This window comes from Carassius auratus, chromosome 42 (assembly GCF_003368295.1).
Source record: "Carassius auratus strain Wakin chromosome 42, ASM336829v1, whole genome shotgun sequence".
Lineage (NCBI taxonomy): Eukaryota > Metazoa > Chordata > Actinopteri > Cypriniformes > Cyprinidae > Carassius > Carassius auratus.
In genome coordinates, this window is record NC_039284.1 from 454970 (window position 1) to 480119 (window position 25150).

General features: G+C 35.3%; 1 protein-coding gene across 1 annotated transcript in view; it reads left to right on the forward strand.

Moving 5' to 3' along the window:
- Positions 1 to 21504, forward strand: part of eipr1 (EARP complex and GARP complex interacting protein 1) — a 36795-nt gene extending 15291 nt beyond the window's left edge. The window contains exons 5-10 of the mRNA XM_026229245.1: positions 882 to 981; positions 6915 to 7051; positions 12970 to 13137; positions 15062 to 15229; positions 20819 to 20998; positions 21100 to 21504. Coding sequence (XP_026085030.1) covers positions 882 to 981; positions 6915 to 7051; positions 12970 to 13137; positions 15062 to 15229; positions 20819 to 20993 — 748 coding nt within the window. The 3' untranslated portion in view covers positions 20994 to 20998; positions 21100 to 21504. The remainder of the gene's footprint in view (positions 1 to 881; positions 982 to 6914; positions 7052 to 12969; positions 13138 to 15061; positions 15230 to 20818; positions 20999 to 21099) is intronic.
- Positions 21505 to 25150: the final 3646 nt, after the last annotated feature.

The window sequence follows — 25150 nt, forward strand, 5'->3', positions numbered from 1 at the left end:
GAAAGTATATTCGAGAAAAATCTTGGTTACGTCTTAAGTGAAAGTAAACAGCAGAAAAATAAATCAGATGTGTATTATTATAATGGATGCATTGTCTCTTAAAGCGGCCATGCATAATTACTAGCTGCCGTTGGTGTCCTTAATGGTAATCCAAGAAAATGAAAGAAAGAAAATCACTTACTGTTCTTGACTAAATTACTTTGTAATTTTAACAAGAATGAATTCACAGTCAAACCAAAAATTATTCAGACACCAGATATAATTTTTGAAAAATTCAAAATTAATTCATGCATTCATTCATATACTGGATTATGATCACTGAATTTATTTTATTTTGGAATTTAAGTATCTGTATGTATATTTGTAAAGATTGAAACTAAATTGTTTTAATTTTAATGTTAAAAAAAGGTCTGTTGGAGGTATTGCTTAATAATGGATTAGAATTTGATTAATTTTAAATATTTTTATTATTCACCATAAATTGTTCATCTAAATTGTTCACTAAAATATATGTCTTTAGTTGTTTTTATGATATTATGATAGATTTACCTGATTGGGTTAAGGTTGAATGATTATTCAACTGTGTTTGGATGTTGCAGTTGACCTCTCATATAGAAAATATACGTTTTCTCTCACACAGATGTTTTCTGTTGTTGCCTCTGATGTCTGGATAGCAAATGATAATAGATGTGTAGACTGTATTTTGGTTAATTGTTGTACACTTCATAGCCATTTCTGCATTCTTCGTACAGTACATATGCAAAGAGTACCATTCAAACATTCTATTATATATAAATAATAAATTCCACAGGATAGTGTAAATGCACATGACTGCATTTCTGGTCATCTATTGTTAATGTCCTCTCTCATGTCTCCTGCAGTGTATTATGGGAGCCCATGGGTGATGGGAAGCGTTTGATATCTCTGGCTGAAAACCACGTGCTGCTCTGGGACCTTCAGGAGAGCTCCACCAAGGCCACGGTGAGGTTCATTATTTTCATAATTGCTGTGTTTCTCTTCTCTTCTCTCAGTGCTGAAGCCATTATACTGGCACACCATATCAACTATATAAGGCACCACGTTCAGTTTCCTAACATTTTCATTTACAGTTCCCATTAGTTTTCACTGAGACAATACAATGTCTATAGCTGTTAGACTTGCTAGTGAATGTAGATGGAATCGGTGTTAAGGAAAAAAGAAAGAGTTCCCATACATACTTTCAAACCTCTCTGAACTTCTTTTTTTATAGGAGCACAAAAAAGGTATTTTGAAGAATGTTTATGCTTTTCTTTACATGAAAAATTACTCAAAAAAACAAAAATCTAAATGACTCATGAGGAAAAATTCTGTTTCCCCTAATACATTTTTGTATTTTAAGATGTCTGTTGGGTGGGTGGTGATTTCTTGTCAAAAAGAGAAAATTAAAGGAATAAATATGAAAAAAAAGGTAATTAATTTGTTCCACGTGCAAATAAAAGTTTTCTTTTGATGGGGTAAATGACTGTCCGAACCACAACCTATAAACCCTTATCAAAGTCAAAAAGTTTTATTATGATCTAGTGTAGGTCTGAGAATGATAAATGAATTTCATGAATTGCTATGAGGAAAAGGTTAATTAAATGCAATATGCAAACATTCATTCTAAGGGTGTATTCACACCTGTCTTGATTGAATCAAACTCAAGTTCGTTTCCCCCCTTGGTGCTGATCTTTTGGGCAGCTGTGAATACAGCAATCGCACACAGGTGTGGACCAAACAACCACACCAAGACCTAGCTGAAGAGGTGGTCTCCGTCCGGTTCCAAACCAACTCTTGTACGCTTGAAAATTTCTGTCCAATTAATTGATTGCCTTAGCACGCGTGCGTTTTTTTTTTTTTACAATTTCTGGTTCACTTGCAAAAAGGGCAGTGTGAAAGCGAACTACACCAAACCAAAAAAAATCTACATTGTATTTGGTCCGGACCAAAGCAAGTGAACTTATCTATATCTTATGTGGAAAATGTGTTGAAAATGGCTCCAGTTGAGTTGGTTGCATCCCTGGATATCACTGTTGGTCATTTAACATTTCTGTCATAACACAGTCGGCAGAAATTAAATGTTTACTTACGTCTCACTTTTAGACTATTAAAACTGAAGCTTTGTGCTGGACATTAGGCTTCCACATTTGGTAAAAATAACGTTAATGCCCGTCATCTTTGATTTGATTTGCCATCTCAGTTATTTTGACATGTGAGAAAATCAGTTAACCTGACATTGTACAATATCTTGGACTCACCTAAGTACAGTTATCTCGGTTATTTCACAAATTTTATTATACATCTAAGACAAAATACTGAGGTCCATGGGTACGACCATGCTTATGCACTTTGTGTATGTTTGTGCAGTCATGCTGTAGCTTTGTTTGTTCCTCTACTGTAAGTGGTTTTGGATAAAAGATCTTGCTAGATGCTTAAATGTAAAACGTGAATGTGATTTTCACAGTTTCATGTATTAACCTACCGAAAACCTTCCCATCTGCCATAGCTCTCTAAATCTCACTCACACTTCCACCAATTTTGCACTTCACAAATGAGGATGAAACATAAGAAGCAATTTAATTTGGTGTTGTTGATGAAAACTTTGGTGTGACATGTCTTCATGCACTCAAACTTGAATCGCAAAGCAAAGAATGTGCAATAATTTGGTGGGTTGTAGTAAAGACGTTTGAGTTTCTGTGTGTATCTCAGAATCAGAAAGCTTTATTGCCAATTGTGTTTGCACACACAAGGAACTACTACTGGTGTCAGGAGCTTTCAGTACAGAAAGTACAAACATACATGTAGTTTAAGGTAATAAAATAACTAAAAATTAAGAGAAAAGACGATAAGTGATAAAAAAATGATATAGTAATAAAATAAAGAGAAAAATCAAATGTCAGTAGACAGAAATGTGAAGGTGCTTATGTGCTATTTACAGATGACAGTTTTGATGAGTTGTTTACAAATGTAGATAACTATCTGATGATAGTTTTCTCAAATGAAATCCAGATAAAGTGCATGTATTCATCCAACATATGACAAATTCTGTGACATTCCACGTTACACTTTCAATTCCATTTTTCTGATTCTTTTTTCCACATTGCAGAAATCACAGGGTTCTAAATGTCTGATATTCATAATGAGGAGAAACCTCTCTGGTTCACTGACAGTGCTATTAGTAAGAAACAGCTTTGCACATAATGTTCATTAATAATCAGCTGAAGTCGTTACTAATTAATGCCTGCTGGACCGGTGCTCACAAGCCTTTACGAACATAACCTTGACTCAACATTTGACGAATCATTGCATGCTCTCAATGGTGGCTGGAGAAAAGGCCCGTGGTTGACATCACACTGAGCCACTCCATGAGGTCCTGCTATTGTCAGCTTTGCATGCAAAGCGAGAGAAGGTTATGGAGTGGCAAGGCCTGCTAAGTGCAGCGCCCATTAAAAACACCAGAGAGAGGGAAATGAGGGGGAGGCAGAAAGAGAGAGACAGAAAGGATGTTCGGAAAGCGCTCAGATTCCAGCGGTGTCGTGAAGAATGCTAATCTGCCTCATGCAAATCTTCCCTCATGCCGCCCCCATCCTCACAAAACACACACACACACACTCGTCAGCCTCCCCCATCCGCTCATCCCTCTGTTCAGAGCTCAGAACAGCTCAGGTTGATGTGTTTATCACCACGCTGCGTCTGCCAGTGTTCTTTCTATTCAGATATCGCTGAATCCCACAAACAGAGAAGGAGGCGAGAAGCAGCCACCAAGCTCTCTTCTACATGTATCTGGGGTGTTTTCTCCAAAGGAAGAAGTGTTCTCAAACAAACTGGCTGAGAAAATATTCAACAGTACACTCTTAAAGTGACCCTATAATGCCATTTCGAATACTGCCTTTCATGCGGTCTGTAATGTAGCTGTATGTGAATGTAAACGAAATGCGAAGTTGTAAAGCCGAAAGTGCATGATAAATTAAGTTACTGTCTTTTTAAAAAAAAGAACCATTCACAACAGACTGGACCATCTGACCAATCAGAGCAGAGTAGGTTCACAGATAGGAGGGGTTCAGAGAGACTGAATCTTAGAAATCGTTTCGAGAATAGTTGGAAACTGATGTGATATTAAATTCATATTTTGAGAAAATTGAAAGGCAGGACAATGCTTACGTCTTGCAGGACGCAGGACAAAGCTCTCAACTTCAGGAAAGTCCCACAAAATGCTGGATAGGTGGTCACCCTACTTCTAAAAAGACATTCTAATGAGTGACAGCCGTGGATAAGGTTCAAAGGGAGGAAGCATTCAGTGTTTTCTTATTAAGCCTTTCATTGCAGAAGCACACTGACACACGTTCACCTGCTAAACCCAAACAAACACACTGATACTGTTATCCTGGCTAACTCTTTACTCCACTTAACATTTGCACACTTAAGCTCCAAAAGCTTTCTGTCTTCTGTCAACATGTCCAACATCCTAACATGATAAGTGACTGTTTTGGAACACTCTACATAGGCAGCAGTGAGACTTATTTTAGAGTTTAATCACTGCAAAATAAATAAATAAGCGCAATTCAAAGAGTAAACAACCTTATTTTTCATGCACTGTTGGTAGATTTATTTGCTTGTTTTTGCATAAAATAAATTGATGCATTTTCTTAAGTCATTTTGCTTCTCAAGTGAATCTTGGTTTATGAATGTTTCGATATTGAGTTGTTGTTATATATGCTTTGGCATTATATAAACAATACAAATATCTTTTTTAATAAAAAATCATCTCTGAACTTTCTAGTGAGCTTTTTGGAATGCATTCTGCATTTCTTCTCCTCAGCAAAGGACACGTGATGCTGTCTTAACATTTAACCAAAATAGATTATTATAGAAAGTAGCATGATACAAAAAAATGATGATCCCTATTGTTTTACATGTGCTTTTATCATGTATTAAAATGTTGTCTAGATGGGCCGGTGATCAAAAGATAGATCAATGTGTTATTGTTCAGTAGCTCAGGCTGGTGCTTATGCTGGAATATTGAATCTGTTTTCTCTGTGGTCGATGAGCTACAGCACAGTAACAACTCTGAAAAAAGAAAAATCTGCAGCAGAGGTTCAGAGAACGTGAAAACTGCTTCTCACAGGCTTTCACAACCACAATGGAGTACAAATAACAAAGCTATCACTCATTGCTGTGATTATTTATTAGATAAAGGACCAGTTTTTGATTCATTTAGCAGTACGTGTCAGTTTTTTTTTTGTTTTTTTTTCTAGTGACTTTTCAGATGTTCTGGTTTTTATTACCTTAAACATGCTTCTACCTTTATTATTGCAAATCTTCAAAAACGTAACTATAACGTACACTTCACTGCAGTTTCCAGCTGAAATGAACACTAGAGGAAGTAAAACACAAATAACTTTTATTCGTTTTCACACAAATTAATTACAGATGCAAATTATCAATTAATAAAGGCATAGTTTAATGCAGTTCCATACACAATACTTCGTTAAAAGCTACAAACCCTTTTATCATATTACAGGATTTTTTAAACTAATGCATTTTGATGTATGCATCACATAAACAGCTCCATTTGTATGGTTTTTTTAAGATAGTAAACTTGCTCAGTAGCACATCTGGTACAGCGTTGCAGTTGCATTGCGAAGCGCTCGGGTATGAGTCCCATGAAACATGAGTAATGGAAAAAGAGTACTTGTAGAAGCACGATGAAATACCATGGTTGTTTCAACAAATGGTTTTTTTTGTTTTGTTTTTTTTTTAACTCAAGTTTGCTACGATAGAGTATTGACCTGTAGCTCCACTCACTTCATATTTCCAAAGTGTACAACGACCAACATTATAAAACATTGCCAGATTCACATTCATCTAGTTTTTAACATCACTCACTGGACATTTCACTTTGAAAGTGTCACGTAACAAGCATGAAATATCATTTTTCAGATAATTATTATTATTATTATTTTTACAGTTTCAGATATATAGATCTATATGCATTTTTTGCAATACATTTGAAATTTGAGTTTGAGTTTTATATTTCTTTCTTTTTTTTTTTTGTATCGTGATTCATCATTTGTAATGCTTCATGGGATTGATTTACCCTTATGAAAGGTGCTGGATGTAGGATCCACACCCAGTGGTTATACTAGATATTGCAGTCCAAATTCAAAATATTGGAGAGGGTTTTTTTCACCCAGACTTGACACATGGAGGTTGCCAGATTGACAACACCAACAGGAACGAGTGCACTTGACGATGAATGAAATGAAATCAATTGGGTAAACTGGCAGTGGGCAGGTTTCACAAACCAAAACAAAGATTGACATTCCGGCACAGAAGACACATTTTCAAATGAGAATAACTGACTAGCATTGTTTTTCTGATAAACAAGTATGTTAACTTAGCATGTTTCTTAAATATCTGCAAACATATTATGGTATTTGTATGCTTTAGTAGAGACAAAATCTTACATATAGCACCTTTAAAGTTAAGTCCCCCCCCACACACACATTTTGCTTCAAATCAAAGTTTATAATGTTGTGATTCATCTCATAGCTGGTTGGTTTGGTTCATGGCTTATAATGCTTTAAAAGAGACTTGACTATTGAAATAATGGATGATACTTCCAGAACCAAGGCCACTGTATAATTGCACGAGCAGAAAGCCAGAAAGCCAACAAAGTCTTCCCATGCTTAGAGCACCTTTTGCATTGAACTCCCAGTATAAACAATGCTTTTCTCTTCAGCTACATTGACTTGTGTCATTGAGAGCATTTATTCCTTTTGGCTCATATGCGCTGATATATTCTGTGTCTGTCAAAGACTGTGAGTAGGTTTGCCTGAAATTGCTGGTGAATATGCAACCATTGATGGAGATGTGGATCGATTTTCCTCCCACAGATCTCGAGCAGCGCCACCCTGGAGGGCAAAGGGCAGCTGAAGTTCACAACAGGCAAGTGGAGCCCACATCACAACAGCACGCAGCTGGCCACAGCCAATGACACGGCCATCCGAGGCTGGGACCTGCGGAGCATGAGGTAAGACGTGAGGAGCGTCATTTGGGTACTGTGTGCATGGCTACTGTTTTGTAAGTATCTCAAACTTTTACTATACAAACTTGAGTTTGAGTTCACAAAGCGCAGGCCACATTTTTACACATACTGTATAGATTGTAGATGTTCACTGACAAGCTAAACAATATCGCGTTAGATGAGTTGCCTGCAATTATGAACGCGATATTGTCTGTGCTCTACAGCTCTTTGTAGTAAATGGCGCTCCATTCTGTGATACTAATCATAGAACCGGCTTTACAGACAAGATGCGCATGAAAATCCCTTCCGATTATTTGCACAGTCTTAAATTCTTCCAAACTTTGAACAGTAGTGTAGGTAGTAATTTGTGGTAGTTCATTAGGTTTGGTGCTCTAAGTTATCAGAAATCCATGTCATGCTCATGGTACTTGTCCAAAAATGCATAATGATAATGGTATTCCCTTGGAAGGTTTTGGTACTCTGTTTACTAAATGTTTTGAACTTCAGACTCAAGATGTTTCTTCAGTGTCAAACATCACACCTGAAAGAAATGTATCACAATAGTCTTAGTTTGATACGGTGATCTGTGCCGTTCTCGTGATCCAGCGTGTGTTTTAGTGAGAGCAGGGAAGCTTCTAGAAAAGCTACGTGCCTAGAGAAATGAATGTTCACTTGAGCTCTGCTGGAGGAATAATAATCACAGCGCTATTGATCCCTGGAAAACAGTCAGAACTGATGAGATGAGATGAGAGAGAAAAATGAAGACCAGTAGATGAGGATGATTGAGATGCACAGGACAGAGTTTGTGTCAAAGTACAGTAAAGCGCTTGAGAGGTGAATTCTTACTGCATTATTATGGCATGATGTTAAAACAGGAAACTTTTCCCACAAACATTTGACACCATGTACACTTGGTATAGTCTAAAAAGTACTGTTTCTGTTACTTATTTTTAGCATTACATGATGAATGGCATATCAAGATAAATATGTAATATTTCCATCTGTAATGCAGTTTATATCAAACTATGTATTAAACCTACAAAGGTGAGATAACTTTAATATGATCCTGTGTATAACACTGACGGAGGATCCTCTGGTAGAAAGAGCAGTCTGTGATAGATTGAGGTCGTATGATAACTGTTGCGTGAGAATATGCCCTGCAGTTTGATTGCACTGATCTCAGGAGACGTCAGCACATTCATTTACAGCTCAGAGAGGAAGGTGTTAAATGGTTTCATCAAAAGTTTTAGCATAAATGCTTTCTCTCTCTCTCTCTCTCTCTCTCTCTCTCTCTCTCTCTCTCTCTCTAGAAGGATGTCAAATATTCCCAATGGGAACACTTAGACAGTGATGAACTTTTTTTTTTTTTCAAGATGAAGGTTTTAGAGGGTCATGAGAAACTGTATGTACTGCATGTTAGAATGTGTTATCTCCCATTTTAGGTTGAAAGCTGTTCATTTATGATTTTTTTTTTTTTTTTTTTTTTATAATATTATTTTATAATTGTAAAAATAATGTTTAAAGTACAAAAAATGTAAATAGAATGAAACATGCAATACAAATTATTTAAAAATTAGAAGTTAAAATAAGGGGTATAACATGGAATATAATTGTGTTGCTGTAACAAAAAATATAATGTAATGTATATAACAAAATAAAAGAATAAACATGCAATAATTACAATAAGTAATTGTATCTTTAAAATACATATTTTCAGATAAAAGATTTAACATCTAATACAACAGATTTAAAGGTATTTGTTTATCTGTGCTTCTGTAAAACACACACACACACATATATATGTGTGTGTGTGTTTGTGTTATGAATATGATTGATTAATTATAAAAATAAATAAATAATAATAATCAAATTAACTGCTATAAACACAGTTTAACATTTACATGTAAAAAATAATATATTGTTTAATTTGTATGAATTTATTTAATTTTTATGGATGAATGATCAGTTGAATTGTTATTTTGTATTTCTCCTCAGCCATTTCATGTCAAACCTACTCTAGATCCTGCAAAACCAATATCATTACGTATTTTACAAAAAAAAAAAGTAAATAAGTATTTAGTATTTTTAGTATTTATTTAGTTTAAAATCATTTAAACTAAAGCTATATCCCCTGTTTCAATGTGACCCACACACATCAGTGTTTTTACACGGGACGTCTTCTCAGTGTCTCAAACTACATACATCCACATACTGTCTCCTGACCTTTTAACTTTCCTGCTGTCTGTCTAATAACCCGTAGCCTTTAGAAAGTGCCATTTCCTGCAGAGCGTTCAAAAGCCGTTTGAAATCCACATGCTTTTAAACCGTCTTCCTTGTAGACATCAGGCCTCTAGCTCTTCCATGCAGCCTGTCTCACTTCAGTGTCATGTGCCTGGCTGTTGCCATGGAAACAACGGTCCGGCTCCGAGAGCGCTGGGGAACCGCAGCCCGATCCGCTCAGCCACGTCCATTTATCAGCCAGCCTTGCCTCGCTGCAGTGCGGAACAGCGGCTCATAATGACTTCTGCGGCCAGGAGAGGGACATTGGGCAGGGGACTCGTGTCCGCAGGCTTAAGGACCAACACAAACTAATCTCTGTCCGATTCTGTGTGGCATGTGCTCATCCAGGCTTTGCCTTATCGGGTCCCAATTTCACATTTACAAGCATGAAGGACTCCGGAGCAGTGCCGCTAACCTCATTTCTTGCTCCATTTCCTTGGCTGGGTCGGGCCCTGGCTGTGGCTCGGGACGCGTCCTCTGATCCTGAACTGGGAGAGGGAGAAAGTTCACAACCCGTCCGTCTGCTAGAGGTCTCCTCTGTTAAGACCAACTAGAGGACATACAACAATATCAGCATAGAGCCTGGTCCATTTGTCAAGAGCAACCTGTAAAACACACAGATTTTTTTTTTTTTGTTTACCTGATGTTTAAAGGACATTTAGTGTTAAAGGGATAGTCCAGGATACAGTTAAAATTCTGTCATTATTTACTGAACACAAAGGAGACATTTTGAAGAATGTGTGACCAATCAGCTGGTCATTGACCTCAGTAGTTTAAATATATACAGTACAGAGCAAAAGTGTGGACACACCTTCTCATTCAAAGTTTTCTTTATTTTCATGACTATGAAAATCGGAGATTCACACTGAAGGCATCAAAACTATGAATTAACACATGTGGAATTATATGTGGAATTATATACATAACACAAAAGTGTGAAACAACTGAAAATATTTCATATTGTAGGTTCTTCAAAGTAGCCACCTTTTGCTTTGATTACTGCTTTGCACACTCTTGGCTTTCTCTTGATGAGCTTCAAGAGGTAGTCTCCTGAAATGGTCTTCAACAGTCTTGAAGGAGTTCTCCGAGAGATGCTTAGCACTTGTTGGCCCTTTTGCCTTCTGTCTGCGGTCCAGCTCACCCCTAAACCATCTCGATTGGGTTCAGGTCCGGTGACTGTGGAGAGCAGGTGATCTGGTGCAGCACCCCATCACTCTCCTTCTTGGTCAAATAGCCCTTGATGCCTTCAGTGTGACTCTGTCAATGTGACATAGTCATGAAAATAAAGAAAACTCTTTGAATTAGAGGTGTGCCCAAACTTTTGGTCTGTACTGTATATTGGGTGACTCTTTATATTCAGTGTTAGTACAACTATTATGTACTAACATTAAATATCTAAAAGACTATGGATTCAACGCACAACTACATGTTGTTATGTAATTATGGTGACACTTGACACTTCAGATTACTGAGTACAATTCACTATTAGTTAAGTACTAATAAACCACCAGTATGCTAGTAATAGGCATGGTAATTAATAACGAGTAATATCAGCTAGTGTATATGTGTTCCCTAAAGTGTTAACGTAATTACAATGGACCTACAAGTATGTACATAAGTATATGTTGTCAAACGATTAAGTACATAGTATATAAGGTCATTTAATATAGTTGGACCATAACTTCGTTTTTACTTGAATTAAATAATCATTTAATTTTTTTATGGCTTACTTTGATACTTTTGATTAATATGATTCTGTAATCTTTCTGTAAATGCCACCCAATAGGACATTTGAGTACATACCCTTATATATAAACACTGTCACAATATTTTGAGAAAGATTTCTCTTTGTAGAGCTAAAGAATTTCTGTTTCTGAAATAAAACTGTGCACCTCAACTCTGGGAACTTATTCAACAGTCTGTATTTTCTGGCATGCAAAATGCACGACACGCAAAACTCTGCATTTGAACATTCAATAGCAAATACTTAAACTAATAACAAAACATACTTATAGTAACTGGTTCAGAAGCAGCAAATTGTCGTAGCAAAGTCAGAATGACCTCCTCTCATAGGTTCACGAAACGGCCGTCCGTAAAATGTGTTGCTGTTCTGTTGTAAGTAATCTTAAAGATTCCTAAATGCATCTACTTTCAGAAGGCCAAATAAAGTGCTTTTGATTTCACCTAGTTACACACACATCTCCCTGACACGACTGCTTCAACACTAACTGTGTTACTGAAAACATGCCTTCTTTCTTTGTGTGAACATTTGGGTGGCATTACGCAAATATTTCCACATAGTGACATAGACATGTGGGGCGTGTTTAATTAAACGAGACGTTTAAGGAGCGTGGCAGAGTCTTAACTTTTATAAAGAATATCTCATTGGATTTGAGACTTTAATCTTTGCAACTTTACAGATCTTCTTCATTCACCAAGAGCTTGTAACACTCCAAGGAGAAAGGAAAAATTGAAATCGCATCATATGACCCCTTTAAAGTTTATAGCATATTACTCTACTATTTCTGTCCTATATAGAAAATTAAAAGTTTTATATTTTGCTATATTGAACTAAGCCCTCGTTTCACTATTGACCGAAAATGAGAGAACTTTTTGACAAAAAGTTTGTTGTAGATCAATAAATGAAACATGTTTAATTGAAATCTTAAATAATAAGATAAAATATAAAATTAAATATTTCTGTTTTTCTTTTCATTTACAATTAACGGAAGGAAAACACTCCGTAAGATATAGAATAACAACATAATAAAATTATTTTAAAATAAGGAATAGGGAATTAAATTTTTTAAATAGATTAAAATATAAATAATTGTCATATTGATCGATTGCCAAAATAGCTGTTATTTGCAGCCCCAGATAACACTGAGAAAGATATTAAATAGCATATGTCTGTTACAAAAAAACGCTGATATTTAAAAAAAAAAAAATATTTAAATAAATAAATGTCTGATTATTCGATGGCCAAAATATTTGTTAGTGTCTTCTGCTATTGATGTTATGTTCCCACTACATGAAACAAGACATTCACTGTTAACATGGCTCTCCAGTGGCTGCTTTAGACTCGACTTGAATGGAGACTTAATTGAAGCTCCAAACACTCTCACATGTCAAATATTTCACTTCCTGTTTTAATGAGATTTTTAATTAGCATGTTAATTGTCAGTGTTTGGCAAGATAGCCGGCTAATGGGAGTAGAAAAATCCAGACGTCATGGTGTAGTAATACATCTGGATTTTGTTTAGTCCATACAGATGAGCCTGGGTTCCTATAAAACTCTCTTTCTCAAACATACACACACACACACACACACAGAGCAACAAGCAAATCCAGCCTGCAGCCCAGGAAGTCATCACCTTGCAAGAGGATGCCAGCAGCCTGTGCTTTATGGCTTGTCACACTTTTATGTGACGCTTGATGGAGGTTGACCTTCAGACCCAGACGCTCAGGCTGCTTTTGATTCATGAGAAACACTCTATCCTTATTTCTCCCTTTCCTGCTCTGTCTGTTCCTCTAGTTATCGTCTTTGCTTCTCTCTTCATCACTCTCTCTTTCTCTCAGTTGTTCATTTGCGTTCTCATTTGTGTAGGTCTGAGAGTGTGATGTGATGTTTTTGTTGTTCACAGTCAGATCTACTGCATTGAAAACGCTCATGGGCAGCTGGTGCGAGACTTGGACTTCAACCCCAACAAGCAGTATTACCTGGCCAGCTGCGGAGACGACTGTAAAGTCAAGTTCTGGGACGTGCGTCACATCAACGAACCCGTCAAGTGTCTGGAGGAGCACTCTCACTGGTTAGACACTCCAACACACACACCATCACTGCACAATTAGGCTGAAAATGTGCACTTAGACTACAGGTCAAATACTTTTAGTTGGAATAATTATTATTATTATTTTTTCTAAAAAGCCCACCAAGGCTGCATATTTTTTTTTTTTTTTTAGTTTATAAAAAATATAGTAAAAAACATAAAATAACTATTTTCTATGTGAGTATATTTTAAAATGTATTTTATTTCTGTGATGAAAAACTGAATATTCAGCATCATTACTCCAGTCTTCAGTAACACATGATCCTTTAGAAATTATTCTAATGTGCTGATTTGCTGCTTAGTTATTATTGGTGCTCAAGTATTAACAATAGTCCTTGATATCAAAGTTGAAAACATAATATTTTCGTAGAAATTGTAATGCATTTTTTTTTTCAGGGTCCTTAGATGAATGTGTGTGTGTGTGTGTGTGTGTGTGTGTGTGTGTATATATATATATATATATATATATATATATATATATATATATATATATATATATACATATATACACACACACACACACACACATTCATCTAAGGACCCTGTGTTACTAAATATATATGTTTATCTTTTAAAAAACAAATCTTACTTGCCCCAAACATTTCAATGCTATCACAATTTCCTCAAAAAATATGAAGTGGCACATCTGTTTTCGACATTAATAATAATAATAATAAATGTTTCTTGAGCAGCAAATCAGCACATTAAAATGATTTCTGAAGGATCATGTGACACTGAAGACTGGAGTAATGATGCTGCAATAAATAACATTTTACAATATATTCACATAGAAAACAGTTATTTTAAATGGTAATAAAATGACACAGTGTTACTGTTTTTAATCAAATAAATGCAGACTTGGAAAGTAAAAGAGACTTCATTCAAAAACATTAAACAATCTTACATTTTTGAACTATAGTGTATTTAAAAGTTGTCTGTATTACACACAAAACAGAATCGAATCATTAAAATAATGAGACTACCTGTATGTTGTGTCCTGTTCATTATATCAGTGGTAAATGATGCGCAGCAATAGCTTTTTATTAGCTGAAATGCCCATGTGTGAAATCTCTGTTAATTAGCCGTTAATCTGTCTAATGTGACTTACCTTTGCAGACACATTTGTACTTGTATTTCATTCACATCAAAGATAATGGTCTTTCATGAGGTTTAAGGCTTGTGTTAGCACAATCTTTCACATCTTCCTTGAAACCAGGCGGTAAAGCCAGCCTTCCTGTGGAATTGTATCTATGCATGTCAGGTTTCAACATGGTTATCTTAAATGTAGAAGACAGTATTTTAATTAGTGTGTGTACATCTGTGCTCTTACATCTTGCTGATGCTATAGTTGTGTGTTACAGTGCTCTGGGGTGTGTTAGTGTAGCTTGATTTAGCTCACTGCAGATCTATTTCAGTGAAGAAAGAGGAGTGTGTGTGTGATTTGAGAGAGTATTCTGCTCGTAGGTGTGAGTCACTGGATATAATTGCCTCAGAATCATGCATATCGCATCCCGCACGCACCAATCAAGGCATGAGAGCTTGTCAGCCACAGGATGCTATCTCTCAAAGATAGAGGCGCCGGATCAATCATAGTCGTTTTGATCCTATTTAGATAGGAAAAAGCCACAACAACGATGTCTTATACATGTTTCTCATTTCTTGTGTTTGCAGCGACAGGGGTTCGGCCGAGCCACAGGCTGGGAGGCATTAGGGAATATTTTGAGATAGGAGACAGATTAGTTAGGAAGAATTCTTGACTGAGCCAGATTTTACTGCTGACAGCTGAGTTATCCTCCCACAGTCCCTGGCTATGAGGGCTGTGCCCGAGGCTTATACAGACCGAGGAAGAGGTGGATGAGTGGGGACAGGAACGCAGGCGTGTGTGACACTGTGCTGTGTGTTTCAGGGTGTGGAGTGTGAGGTACAATCACTCTCACGACCAGCTGCTGCTCACCGGCAGCAGCGACAGCAGGGTCATCCTGTCCAACATGGTGTCCATCTCCTCAGAGCCGTTCGGACACCTGGTGGACGACGACGACCTCAGTGACAACGAGGAGAGCCAGCAGGAAGACAAGTACACACATCTCTTTCTGCTTCTCTTACCTTCTGCTTAGGGATATGTCGGTGTCAAATGTTCATGTTGTGATTAATTGCTCAATGCTTTTATCACGGTAGACGTATCACGAAATTGGTCATAATACAGTATAAAAGGTTTAATAACTTTTTTCTTGAAACAAAAATAACTATACAATAAAGCAATACAGAAAATATATATAAAGTTAAATGTTTTACACAGATTAAAGTGCAAAAGAACTATAAAGACCACTAGCTATCACTTTACAATAAGATCTCATTATTAACCATAGGTAATGCATTAACATTCACAATGAGAAATTATTAAACTTTGTTAGAAAGAAATACAACTCTTAGTACATGTTAGCATATTAAATAATACAGTTGCAATTTTTTATTTTAACAACGTGTTATATATTGGAATACCTAAGATGAATGAATGTTCAGAAGAATTTTTCATTGGCAGTTTGTTTACTAATGAATTAACTAATGTTAACTAATGAAGCCCTAATGTAAAGTGTGAATGAACAATAAAGAATCAAAACACTTTCAAACAATATCTATGGCATGTTGTAGTCCAGATTAAAATGAAAAAAAAAAAAAAAAAGTTTGAAAATAAATAGCCTATTAAGTCTAAATATATAAGTATGTGGCACTGTGATGAACATCATAGCGAATACACAAATCTGAATGGCTATTAAAATTAATTTAAATATGTTTTAGAAAGTAGTGCAGCTGCTTTATTTACGGGGTTTCCAGGGTAAGAACAGAATTTTCTGCAGTTTAGCGCCATCTGCTGTCAGAGAGTGAATGTGCTTTCATTCAGCGCGTCTCTCACGTATTCCCCATGTGCTTCTCATGCATGCCTGTTTATGTCAGAGCGGTACATGCATCTTTTAAACAGCATACAGTGCTGTTGTGCATTTTGACCAGTTCATGGGAAAAGTATTCTTAAAATACATTCCAAATTCTGAATAATTTGTAATGTATAATTATTCACAGTATTTAGAAGTGTCCACGATAACAATATAGTGCATATTTATTACCATGATATATTGCATTACGAATACCAGCACATGCCTTCTTCTGCCTGAGCTTTATTGCGTCCTCAGATTTTCTATATAAATGCAACAAAATGCATTTGTTCTTTTCATTTGAGTTCAGTACAATTCACTTCATTTCAGTTCAGCAATAATTCAGTTTATTTTTATTCATTTAAATCCAGTTCAATATATTTTAGGTCAGCTCAGTTCAGTGTAATCTAGTTAGTTTTTTTTTTTTTTTTTTTTTTTTTTTTTTTTTTTTTAAAGTCTGGTTTGATTTAAATTCCATGAAGACCCAAGACTCGAACCCACAACCCTAGGGTTAGGAGTCAAAATTTCGAACCACCAGGCCATGATTTCCCCAAATTGAATTACATTAATGCATTTAGCAAACGCTTTTTTTCCAAAGTGACTTACATAATTTAGTTCAGGCCAGTTCAGTTCAATTTAGCTCAGTATTTTTTAGTCCAGTTACTCCACAAAATACATTTGTTCTTTTCAAATGAGTTCAGTACCTTTCTATTAATTTCTAGTTCAGTAGAATTTCATTCAGGTCAGTTCTGTTAAATCTAGCTCAGTATTTTTAGGTCAAGTTTGATTCATTTAAATTCCACGAAATATATGTGTTCTTTTCAAAAAAAAATTTAAGTCTAATTCTGAAGAATTTAGTTCAGTTCAGTTCAATCTAGCGCAGTATTTTTCAGTCCAGTTTGATAAAGTTAAATTCCACAAAATATATTTGTTATTTTTGGTTGTTCATTTTCAATTATTTTCAGGTCTGTTCATTTCAGTTCAGTGTAGTTTAGATCAGATAAGATCAATTATATCTACGTCAGTATTTTTCAGTTTAGTTTGTTGCACATAAATTCCGGGAAATAAATTTGTTATTTTCAATTAATTCCAGGAACTGAACTGCCAGTGAGCATACTGCTTTTTGATGCTGCTTTTGAAGAATATTTAGACTTAGACTTATAGCACTGATGGTAATAGCATTGTTTATTTTTCAACCTCAGATTAAAAAGTTAGGAATGGAACAAAATCCCATTTTTGCTGTAATAATAATTAATTATTAGTAATTAAGTATGAACCAAAGCGCGATAATATAAACATCTTACTGTCATTATTATCCCTTCATGGATTCAGTCTTGTATGTATTATATGTAGCTTATTGTAAATATAAACCATCAGTTTCTGACAGGGGAAAGCTAAACTGCACCTGCTTTTAGAGCTTTGCATTTCATCCCAAACTCGACATGTTCGCGCAGACAGAGATGGCAGAAAGCGCATCCGGTTTGTTTTCTCTATTTTACAGAAGCACAATGTTTTTTTAATATTCATGTTTACAGAAAAATAAGGGTACACCATTACACTCTGTATATGGGAATAAAATGGGCCCTATTTTAACGATCTAAACACAGTGTAAAGCGCACAGCGCAGGTGCACTCAGGGCGTGTCCAAATCCACTTTTGCTATTTTAACGACGGAAAAACGGTTGGCGCACCTGGGCCCATGGTCTAAATGGGTTGTCCCTATTCTCTTAATGAGTAATGGGTGTTTTTTTGGGTGCAACGTGCAATAAATCAATCAGAGTCCAATCTTCCATTCCTTTTAAGAGGCAGTTGTGGTCGTGCCACGACAGATTTGCTTTTTAAACAGCGGAATTTTGAAAGTGCAAAGATAGAACGCGTCTCCAAGATGAAACAGAGCTGCTCGTGTGCAAGCAAATAGATAGACTAATTCTAATACATGCGATGACTATCCATTATAACATGTAGTCATATATATATATATATATATATATATATATATATATATATATATGTATGTATGTATGTATGTATGTATGTATATATATGTATGTATATATATATATATGTATGTATATATATATATATATATATATGTATATATATGTATGTATATATATATATATATATATATATATATATACGTATACATACATATATATATATATATATATATATACGTGTATATATATATATATATATATATATATATATATATATATATATATATATATATATATATATATATATATATATACGTATATATATATATATATATATATATATATATATATATATATATATATATATATATATATAAAATTTTTTAATATTTGGCATGTTTGTGTGCCGCAGTCTATTTTCAGCTCCTTAAAATAGCATTGCGCCAGCATTGTACTTGAACACACCTCTTTTTTAGACCAGCACACACATGAGTGCAAAAATTAGTGCAAATGCATTTGCTAATTAAACGACATTGCGCATTGCGCCGAGTGTATTATAGGGCCCAGTATCTTAAAAAGACCATATAATAAATAAATATGTGTGACCTGCTGAAATAAGCAAATTATTAAATTTAAGTTTCAAGCCTTTCATAATTTGTGACATTAATGTGACTATAGTGCCAAAATTTTGTTAGAACAAGGCCTAGCCTATAACAAGCAACAATAAGCCACCTTCTCAGTCGTTTTATTTTTTATTGCATAATGCACACATCCTTAAATGTAATCTATATATTCCAAGTTAATATCCCATTTTTTTTTTACGATTTCTAGTGTTTCATGTCGCATGTTTATCCTTTTATTTTTGATTTCTCACAACTTATTTTGTTCAAGGTTTTATTATAATTATTTATTTATTTTTTATGGTGTGAGTGAGAGACAATTGTGACGCGAATAAAGTCTCATGAGTACACATCGATATGTATGCTTGTACAGTGGATCAACGGCCAAGGTCATTATTTTTTGTTCAAAAACTTTCATTAGCCTGTAGATCGAAATGAAAGCCTCTTAATACAATATAAGGAAATTGTGTGGTTTTAATGGTTTCATAATGAATGTTTAATAACCATAACATGCAGTAAGAGCCTTTGTGTAAATTACTTTTTTTAAGCATAAGGTTGCAGCCTATACGACTAGCCTATCTCACGTTTTGAAATTAACTTTCTAAAAATACATTTAAAATTAATTTTCTAATGATTTTTAAGGTTGTTATATTGTATATTATAATGTTATTGATGTTTTATTTCATTATTATCAATCAATATATATATATATATATATATATATATATATATATATATATATACATTTAACTGAATGTGATTCAGTGAAATTCTTTGAAATATGTTTGTTCTTTTTAATTATATTTAGTAACAATCTATTAATTTTAGTCCACTTAACTACAGCTAGGCCAGGCCAGGTCATATATATATATATATATATATATATATATATATATATATATATATATATATGAAGAGTTTGATTCCAAAACGCAATAAATCCTTTCAAAATGCATCTTAAGGTGCTAAATAACATTAAGAATTTTAATCCAGGTTTTGATTTTCAAAGATGTATACATTTTTCAGTATTATTATTATTATTTTCCCCAAAATGCAATAAATCCATTGAATCAATATGAATCATATTGAAACTGATGAAAATACACAACAAAATAAGATAATCCATATATCACAGCCTCTAATTTGGTCAATACTAATCTTACATACAGGCGATGGACTAAAAATACATTAATCAGTCATCGTTTCTGAATGAATTGAACGGGTTATCTTTTTAATGCTATAAATGAATTACAGCAATGAAAGAAATTTTCATTATGAACAAGAACATGAACAACAATATCACATTAGACCATTCCATTCCTTACATTCAATTTCCAAAAGTGCATTCATCTTTGCCATGGTACATTCATTTAGTTGACTAGTGCCATGTACTGTATTGACAAAAACATAAATGGCATTAATAAACACAAACACTGACAAGCTATAATCGAATCATAATCGAATGTGATTCATCTAATGAACGCCATATAGTGTAGCTTTGTGCATAGAATGGTGCGCTGTGATTGGTTGTTAACGTTTACAGTGCATGGAATGGTGCACTGTGATTGTTGAGCAGATATATTGCATTCTGCTAAAAGGGAGACTGACTTTTGTCGCAGTTTGTAAAAAAAGGGAGAAACATGACCTAATAAATCTGCGAATATTGTATTTTGGATTAAAATTCACTTTCCAGTACCGACCAGGAGCAATACTGATTTTGTCTGAAACTAAAAAAAATGTTTAAATGTCGTTTATCGCATTTTGGAACCAAACTCTTCATCTATTCAATTCAATGTAGTTCAGTCTAGATCAGTATTTTTAAGTCAAGTTTCATTTAGTTCCACAAATATTCCACAAATAGAGACAATGTATTTTAGTTTAGTTCTGTACAATTCTATTCATTTCAGTTCAGTTTAGTTTAGTTTAGTTCAGTTAAATCTAGTAATTATCAGTCAAGTTTGATTTAGTTTGCTTCTACAAAATACATGTTTTTTGTTCAAATGCATTCAGTACAATTCTATGGCAGTTTAACTTAAAAGTATGTTTCATAGAATTTAATGCTATTCAGTACATGTTAATTCAGCTGAGCCTTGGTTTAATTTAGTTTGTGTGTCACAGTGCGAATACATCTGTATATTACCAGCATCACTTACTCTGCTCATGTATGTTGTGTGAAGGGGGAAAGAGCCCCTGCAGGACAGCATCATTGCCACATATGAGGAGCATGAGGACAGCGTCTATGCTGTGGAGTGGTCTGCTGCAGACCCCTGGCTCTTCGCCTCCCTCAGCTATGACGGCCGGCTGGTGATTAACAGAGTCCCTCGAGCCCTCAAATACCGCATCCTACTCTAAAGCAGGTGAGCAGCCGAATGGTGGAAAACGGAGACATTATTGATACTATTCAATAATGGGTAATGTGCAAGAAATACTGTAAGCGTTTGTTTCTCTCTTTTTCCAGGATGAACTCACATTCCCAGCTTCTGCAGACATGGAACAGTGAAATCCTGCTTTGACTTCATACGGGACTGTTTAAGTAAACTCTATCGCGTCTGACATCTGCAGCAGCTGTGCTGTTACTTTTTGCTGTATTTGTATGCTTATTTCCCAACACCTGATGATTTATTGAGCTGGAGCTGGTCATAAAAAACTCCTGGATTACGCAGATATCTGTGTTCTTGTGTTTTTGTCTGTTCTGTTTGGTGCTGTGGAAAATCAGAACCCTGAAGATTAATTATGATTATGTGTCTTATCATGTCTGCTGTAACAAAAGCAATGTTCTGTGGAGCTGTCAGAAAAAGCCTAATTACCCCTGTATGTTTCCCAAAAAACTCCTTTAATTAAAGAGAAAGATTTGATGCCCTTCTCTCCTTATCTCGGTCTCCTCTTTTTCGTTTATAATTGTGAGACGAGTGTTTGTTAAATAACCTCCAGTGACCGTCTGTTTTAATTACAGCTTGACTCTCCACATCTCTGGCTGCCAAGGGACGGCCGTGGTCCGATCCGTCAATACCAGGGCTGGTGAAATGAGTCTCTGAATACATAATCTCAGCATGGTCTGTTATCAGTGATGCAGGGAGATAAAATGCATTTGGAGTTTATGGATTTTAACCTTGCATGGTCTGTCACAAGCCCTGCTGCCCCTGCTGTTCTGTGGACACGCTGGACGGAAGATTCGACTGGGTCTTCATGAAAGGTTGCATTCACTTATGGAATGGTCCTGTTTAAAGTTTACTGGCCGGACTTTGCATTTTGCAGATAGTATGGTCATGCACCCACTCACAGCTGTTTGTTATTTTTTTATCAGTTATCTTATTTAAGCCTCTTATTTTCATTCTTTTCTTTGCCAGTGTGTTTTGCTACTTATGCTTCACTCACACTTTTTGCTTTGATTTTTCAGTTATAAGTTTCTTTTTATTTATTCAGTTTATTCGGTTGCTGCCCAGACTGTCTGGACTGTGTCTCTGTTCTCTGGCTCTGCCTGCTTGCCTGGACTGATCATTGGTATTGATCCTCGCCTGTCCCTGACTATCATGTGCTTCTCTTGGTTTTGTAACCATTGCCTGGTATTTAATTATCACATGTTAGACTACGTGCCATGGCTTTCCTGGGATTCATTTACTGATCAGACTGCTCTACAGTTTGCTGGTCATTCGCACTGGGTCTGTTTTGGTCAGTTTCTTTGTCTCTCTCTCTCTCTCTGCTGTACCAAAATATGCTTTTTCATATATATACAGTATACATTAAACAGTAGTACTTGATTACCACCATAATGTGCAGTTCGCCATAAGCAGCTGTCAAAAAAACACTACAATAATGCAATGGCCATTAACTGAATAACGGAAAATATAAAACAAAACACCCTAATATACATTACAGCCAAGAAAATAAAAAAAGAAACGAAACCATAAATAATACAGTAATTCTTAGTTTTCACCTGCAATAACCATACATCTGACAGGATTCAATGTGTAAAATTTAATATAACGTGATATTAAACCATCTACAATTTCCACAGTTAACAGTAATGTAACCAATTAACATGCTTTTACTGTAACAGTTTTTTTTTTTTTTTTTTTTTGAAAACACCCAAAAATTAAGTAGTGACTTAATGGTTTTGTTTATTTTTATTTCATTTTTATAAGGGCATTAAGTGATAGTCCATCGAAAAATACTTCAAATGAACATAAGTGAAGGTTAAAATAATAATAATAACCCACCTCTGTGAACCCATATAATGCATGTTAATGGGTGGCCAAATCTTGATGCTCTTAAAAGCCCGAACAGCTATCATGACATTAATCCATGCGACCCCACTGAATGAATATTTTTATCTAAAGCAAAACAATAGGTGTGTTTTAGAAAAATAACTATATTTTAAATATTTAAACTTCCCCAAATAAGTAGGGGAAAAATACTTCAAAACTTATGTTGTTGAAAGAGTATCCAGTCACTCTTTTTCTCAGACTGAAACATACTGTAGCACAAATATCTGTACAGTGATGCAGCTGACTGCGTCAGGTCACTGCTTAATGTCATTTTCTCACAGCGGGATAGTGTCATTCATCTGTGTATTATCGTTCTGTGATATAATGATTTGATTGCTTTCTCTGTCTGGTCGCAGCTCCCTCGTGTGTTTCCAGTGGTGTTTATTTGTTTCTGTCGTATTTAAATACTCTTAAATCTATTGAATACATAGACCACAGGGTCACTGTTGTGCAGTTCCCAGAGGGCCCAGACAAAATTGGATTCAGCTGCTCACAAATGAATTAAATTATATTAGTTTTCATTTAATAATTTATTTCTGTCTCTTGTGTGGGAGAGCGGCCCTTGGAGAGCCCAGGTGATGATTACCTTCACAAGAGTTCTGATTAGTATTAAGAAATAAACCCCAGCCAATGAAAAGAGCGTACGAATAGAGGGAACGATCGGAGGAATGCAGAAGGACTGGCTGGGAATGAGTAATCAGAGGCTATTGGGATGTCCTTGGGAACATTTCTAAACTTAGTGTTTCTCTATTTGTGGAATCCTCATGTGGAAGATTACTTCATATAACTCACACTATGTGTCTGCTTTAGTTGCTTTGTGTGAAAAAGTTATTGTAAAGTTTAAGTTGTTATTCACTCAGAATCTATTTGAATCTGATATGCATTTGTGAAGTTCTGTTTGTTCAGTAGTCAACAAACTTCGCTGTCAAACGATTAATTGGAAAAGAGAGATGAGGATAATCACAATCAGCTTACATAGCATACATAATCAGAACATACATAATCAGAATAAGACCAAATTCGTATTCCTATAGAAATATACTAGTGCATGTAAACATGGTGATTGAGTTGCCATCCACTTTTTTCATAGTACTTCAACACAAATGTTCATTATTAAGTCCACTGTGTTTATAATATAAAAATGGTCAATTGAACGAAACCTCAAAGATTCACACAAGGGCTGTGTAAGTATTCAGTCTTTCACCTTGTTCCCTGCGTGAAGGACAGTACAGAGCACGCGAGTAATGAGAGCACCACTGGTGTTATTAAATTACCGTCTTGTGTCTCTTGCCGCTTGCAGGATAAAAGCGGTACTTTTTTGCAATTCTATTTAGCTCATGTGATCGTTCTCCTCTCAGAGCCATAGATAGAAACATAGAAAGCAGCCTCAGTTTCTTGTTCATTTCTGTTTGTATGTATTGATTTAATATATTTAGAATATATTTAGTCTTTTGCCTCCAAAATGTTTTTACTTAGCGGCAAGAAACCTGATTCGCTGTCAAGGCAACCAGTATTGAGAACGCCCACTAGCAACCTCATCGCCAGCCCCCTAGTGTGAACAGGGCTTAAGTCATGCGATTCCCTGTTCCCTCATGTGTCATGACTTATTGGTGCATGACATCAAAGTACCATAAGAGCAAATAGAGAGTATATGCTCTTGAATATGGTCTGGAATCAATCTCGTGGTACTTTGATATCATACACTGATCGGTCTATGCAGCGCCACTTAAAGTCGAACACACCTAATGTTTTTTCAAATGGTCTTTTTTTTCCTGCCTTCTGATTGGTTCATGTTCCTTAGCTCATCTCTGTCATTGGTTAGATTGTGTTATGTGACCCCATTTATAGCCCTTAGGGGTGGGAATCGCAGGGTACCTCATGATACATGGCTGACGGTGCGATAATATCATGATACAGTGATTTTGCAATGATCGATATATTTGCTAGACTATCCTATAACAATACATCATGATATCTAATTATGAAAACAAAATGCCTGCGAAAAGGTAAAGTGCAAGTTTTCTCTCTTTGTTCAATTGTGAACTGAACCAAACTGTTAGAAAACAGAACAAAAGTTATGTAAATCAAATTTAACATGCAAAGTAAATTAATCATTTTATTATGGGACTAATTAAAACCTTACACTTTTCTTTGGCAAAGGTCAAAATCCAGAAAAGCACGACAAACACCAGGGAACAAGAAAGAGCAGGGTGACATTAACCAAGGACTCCATGACAATGAAAG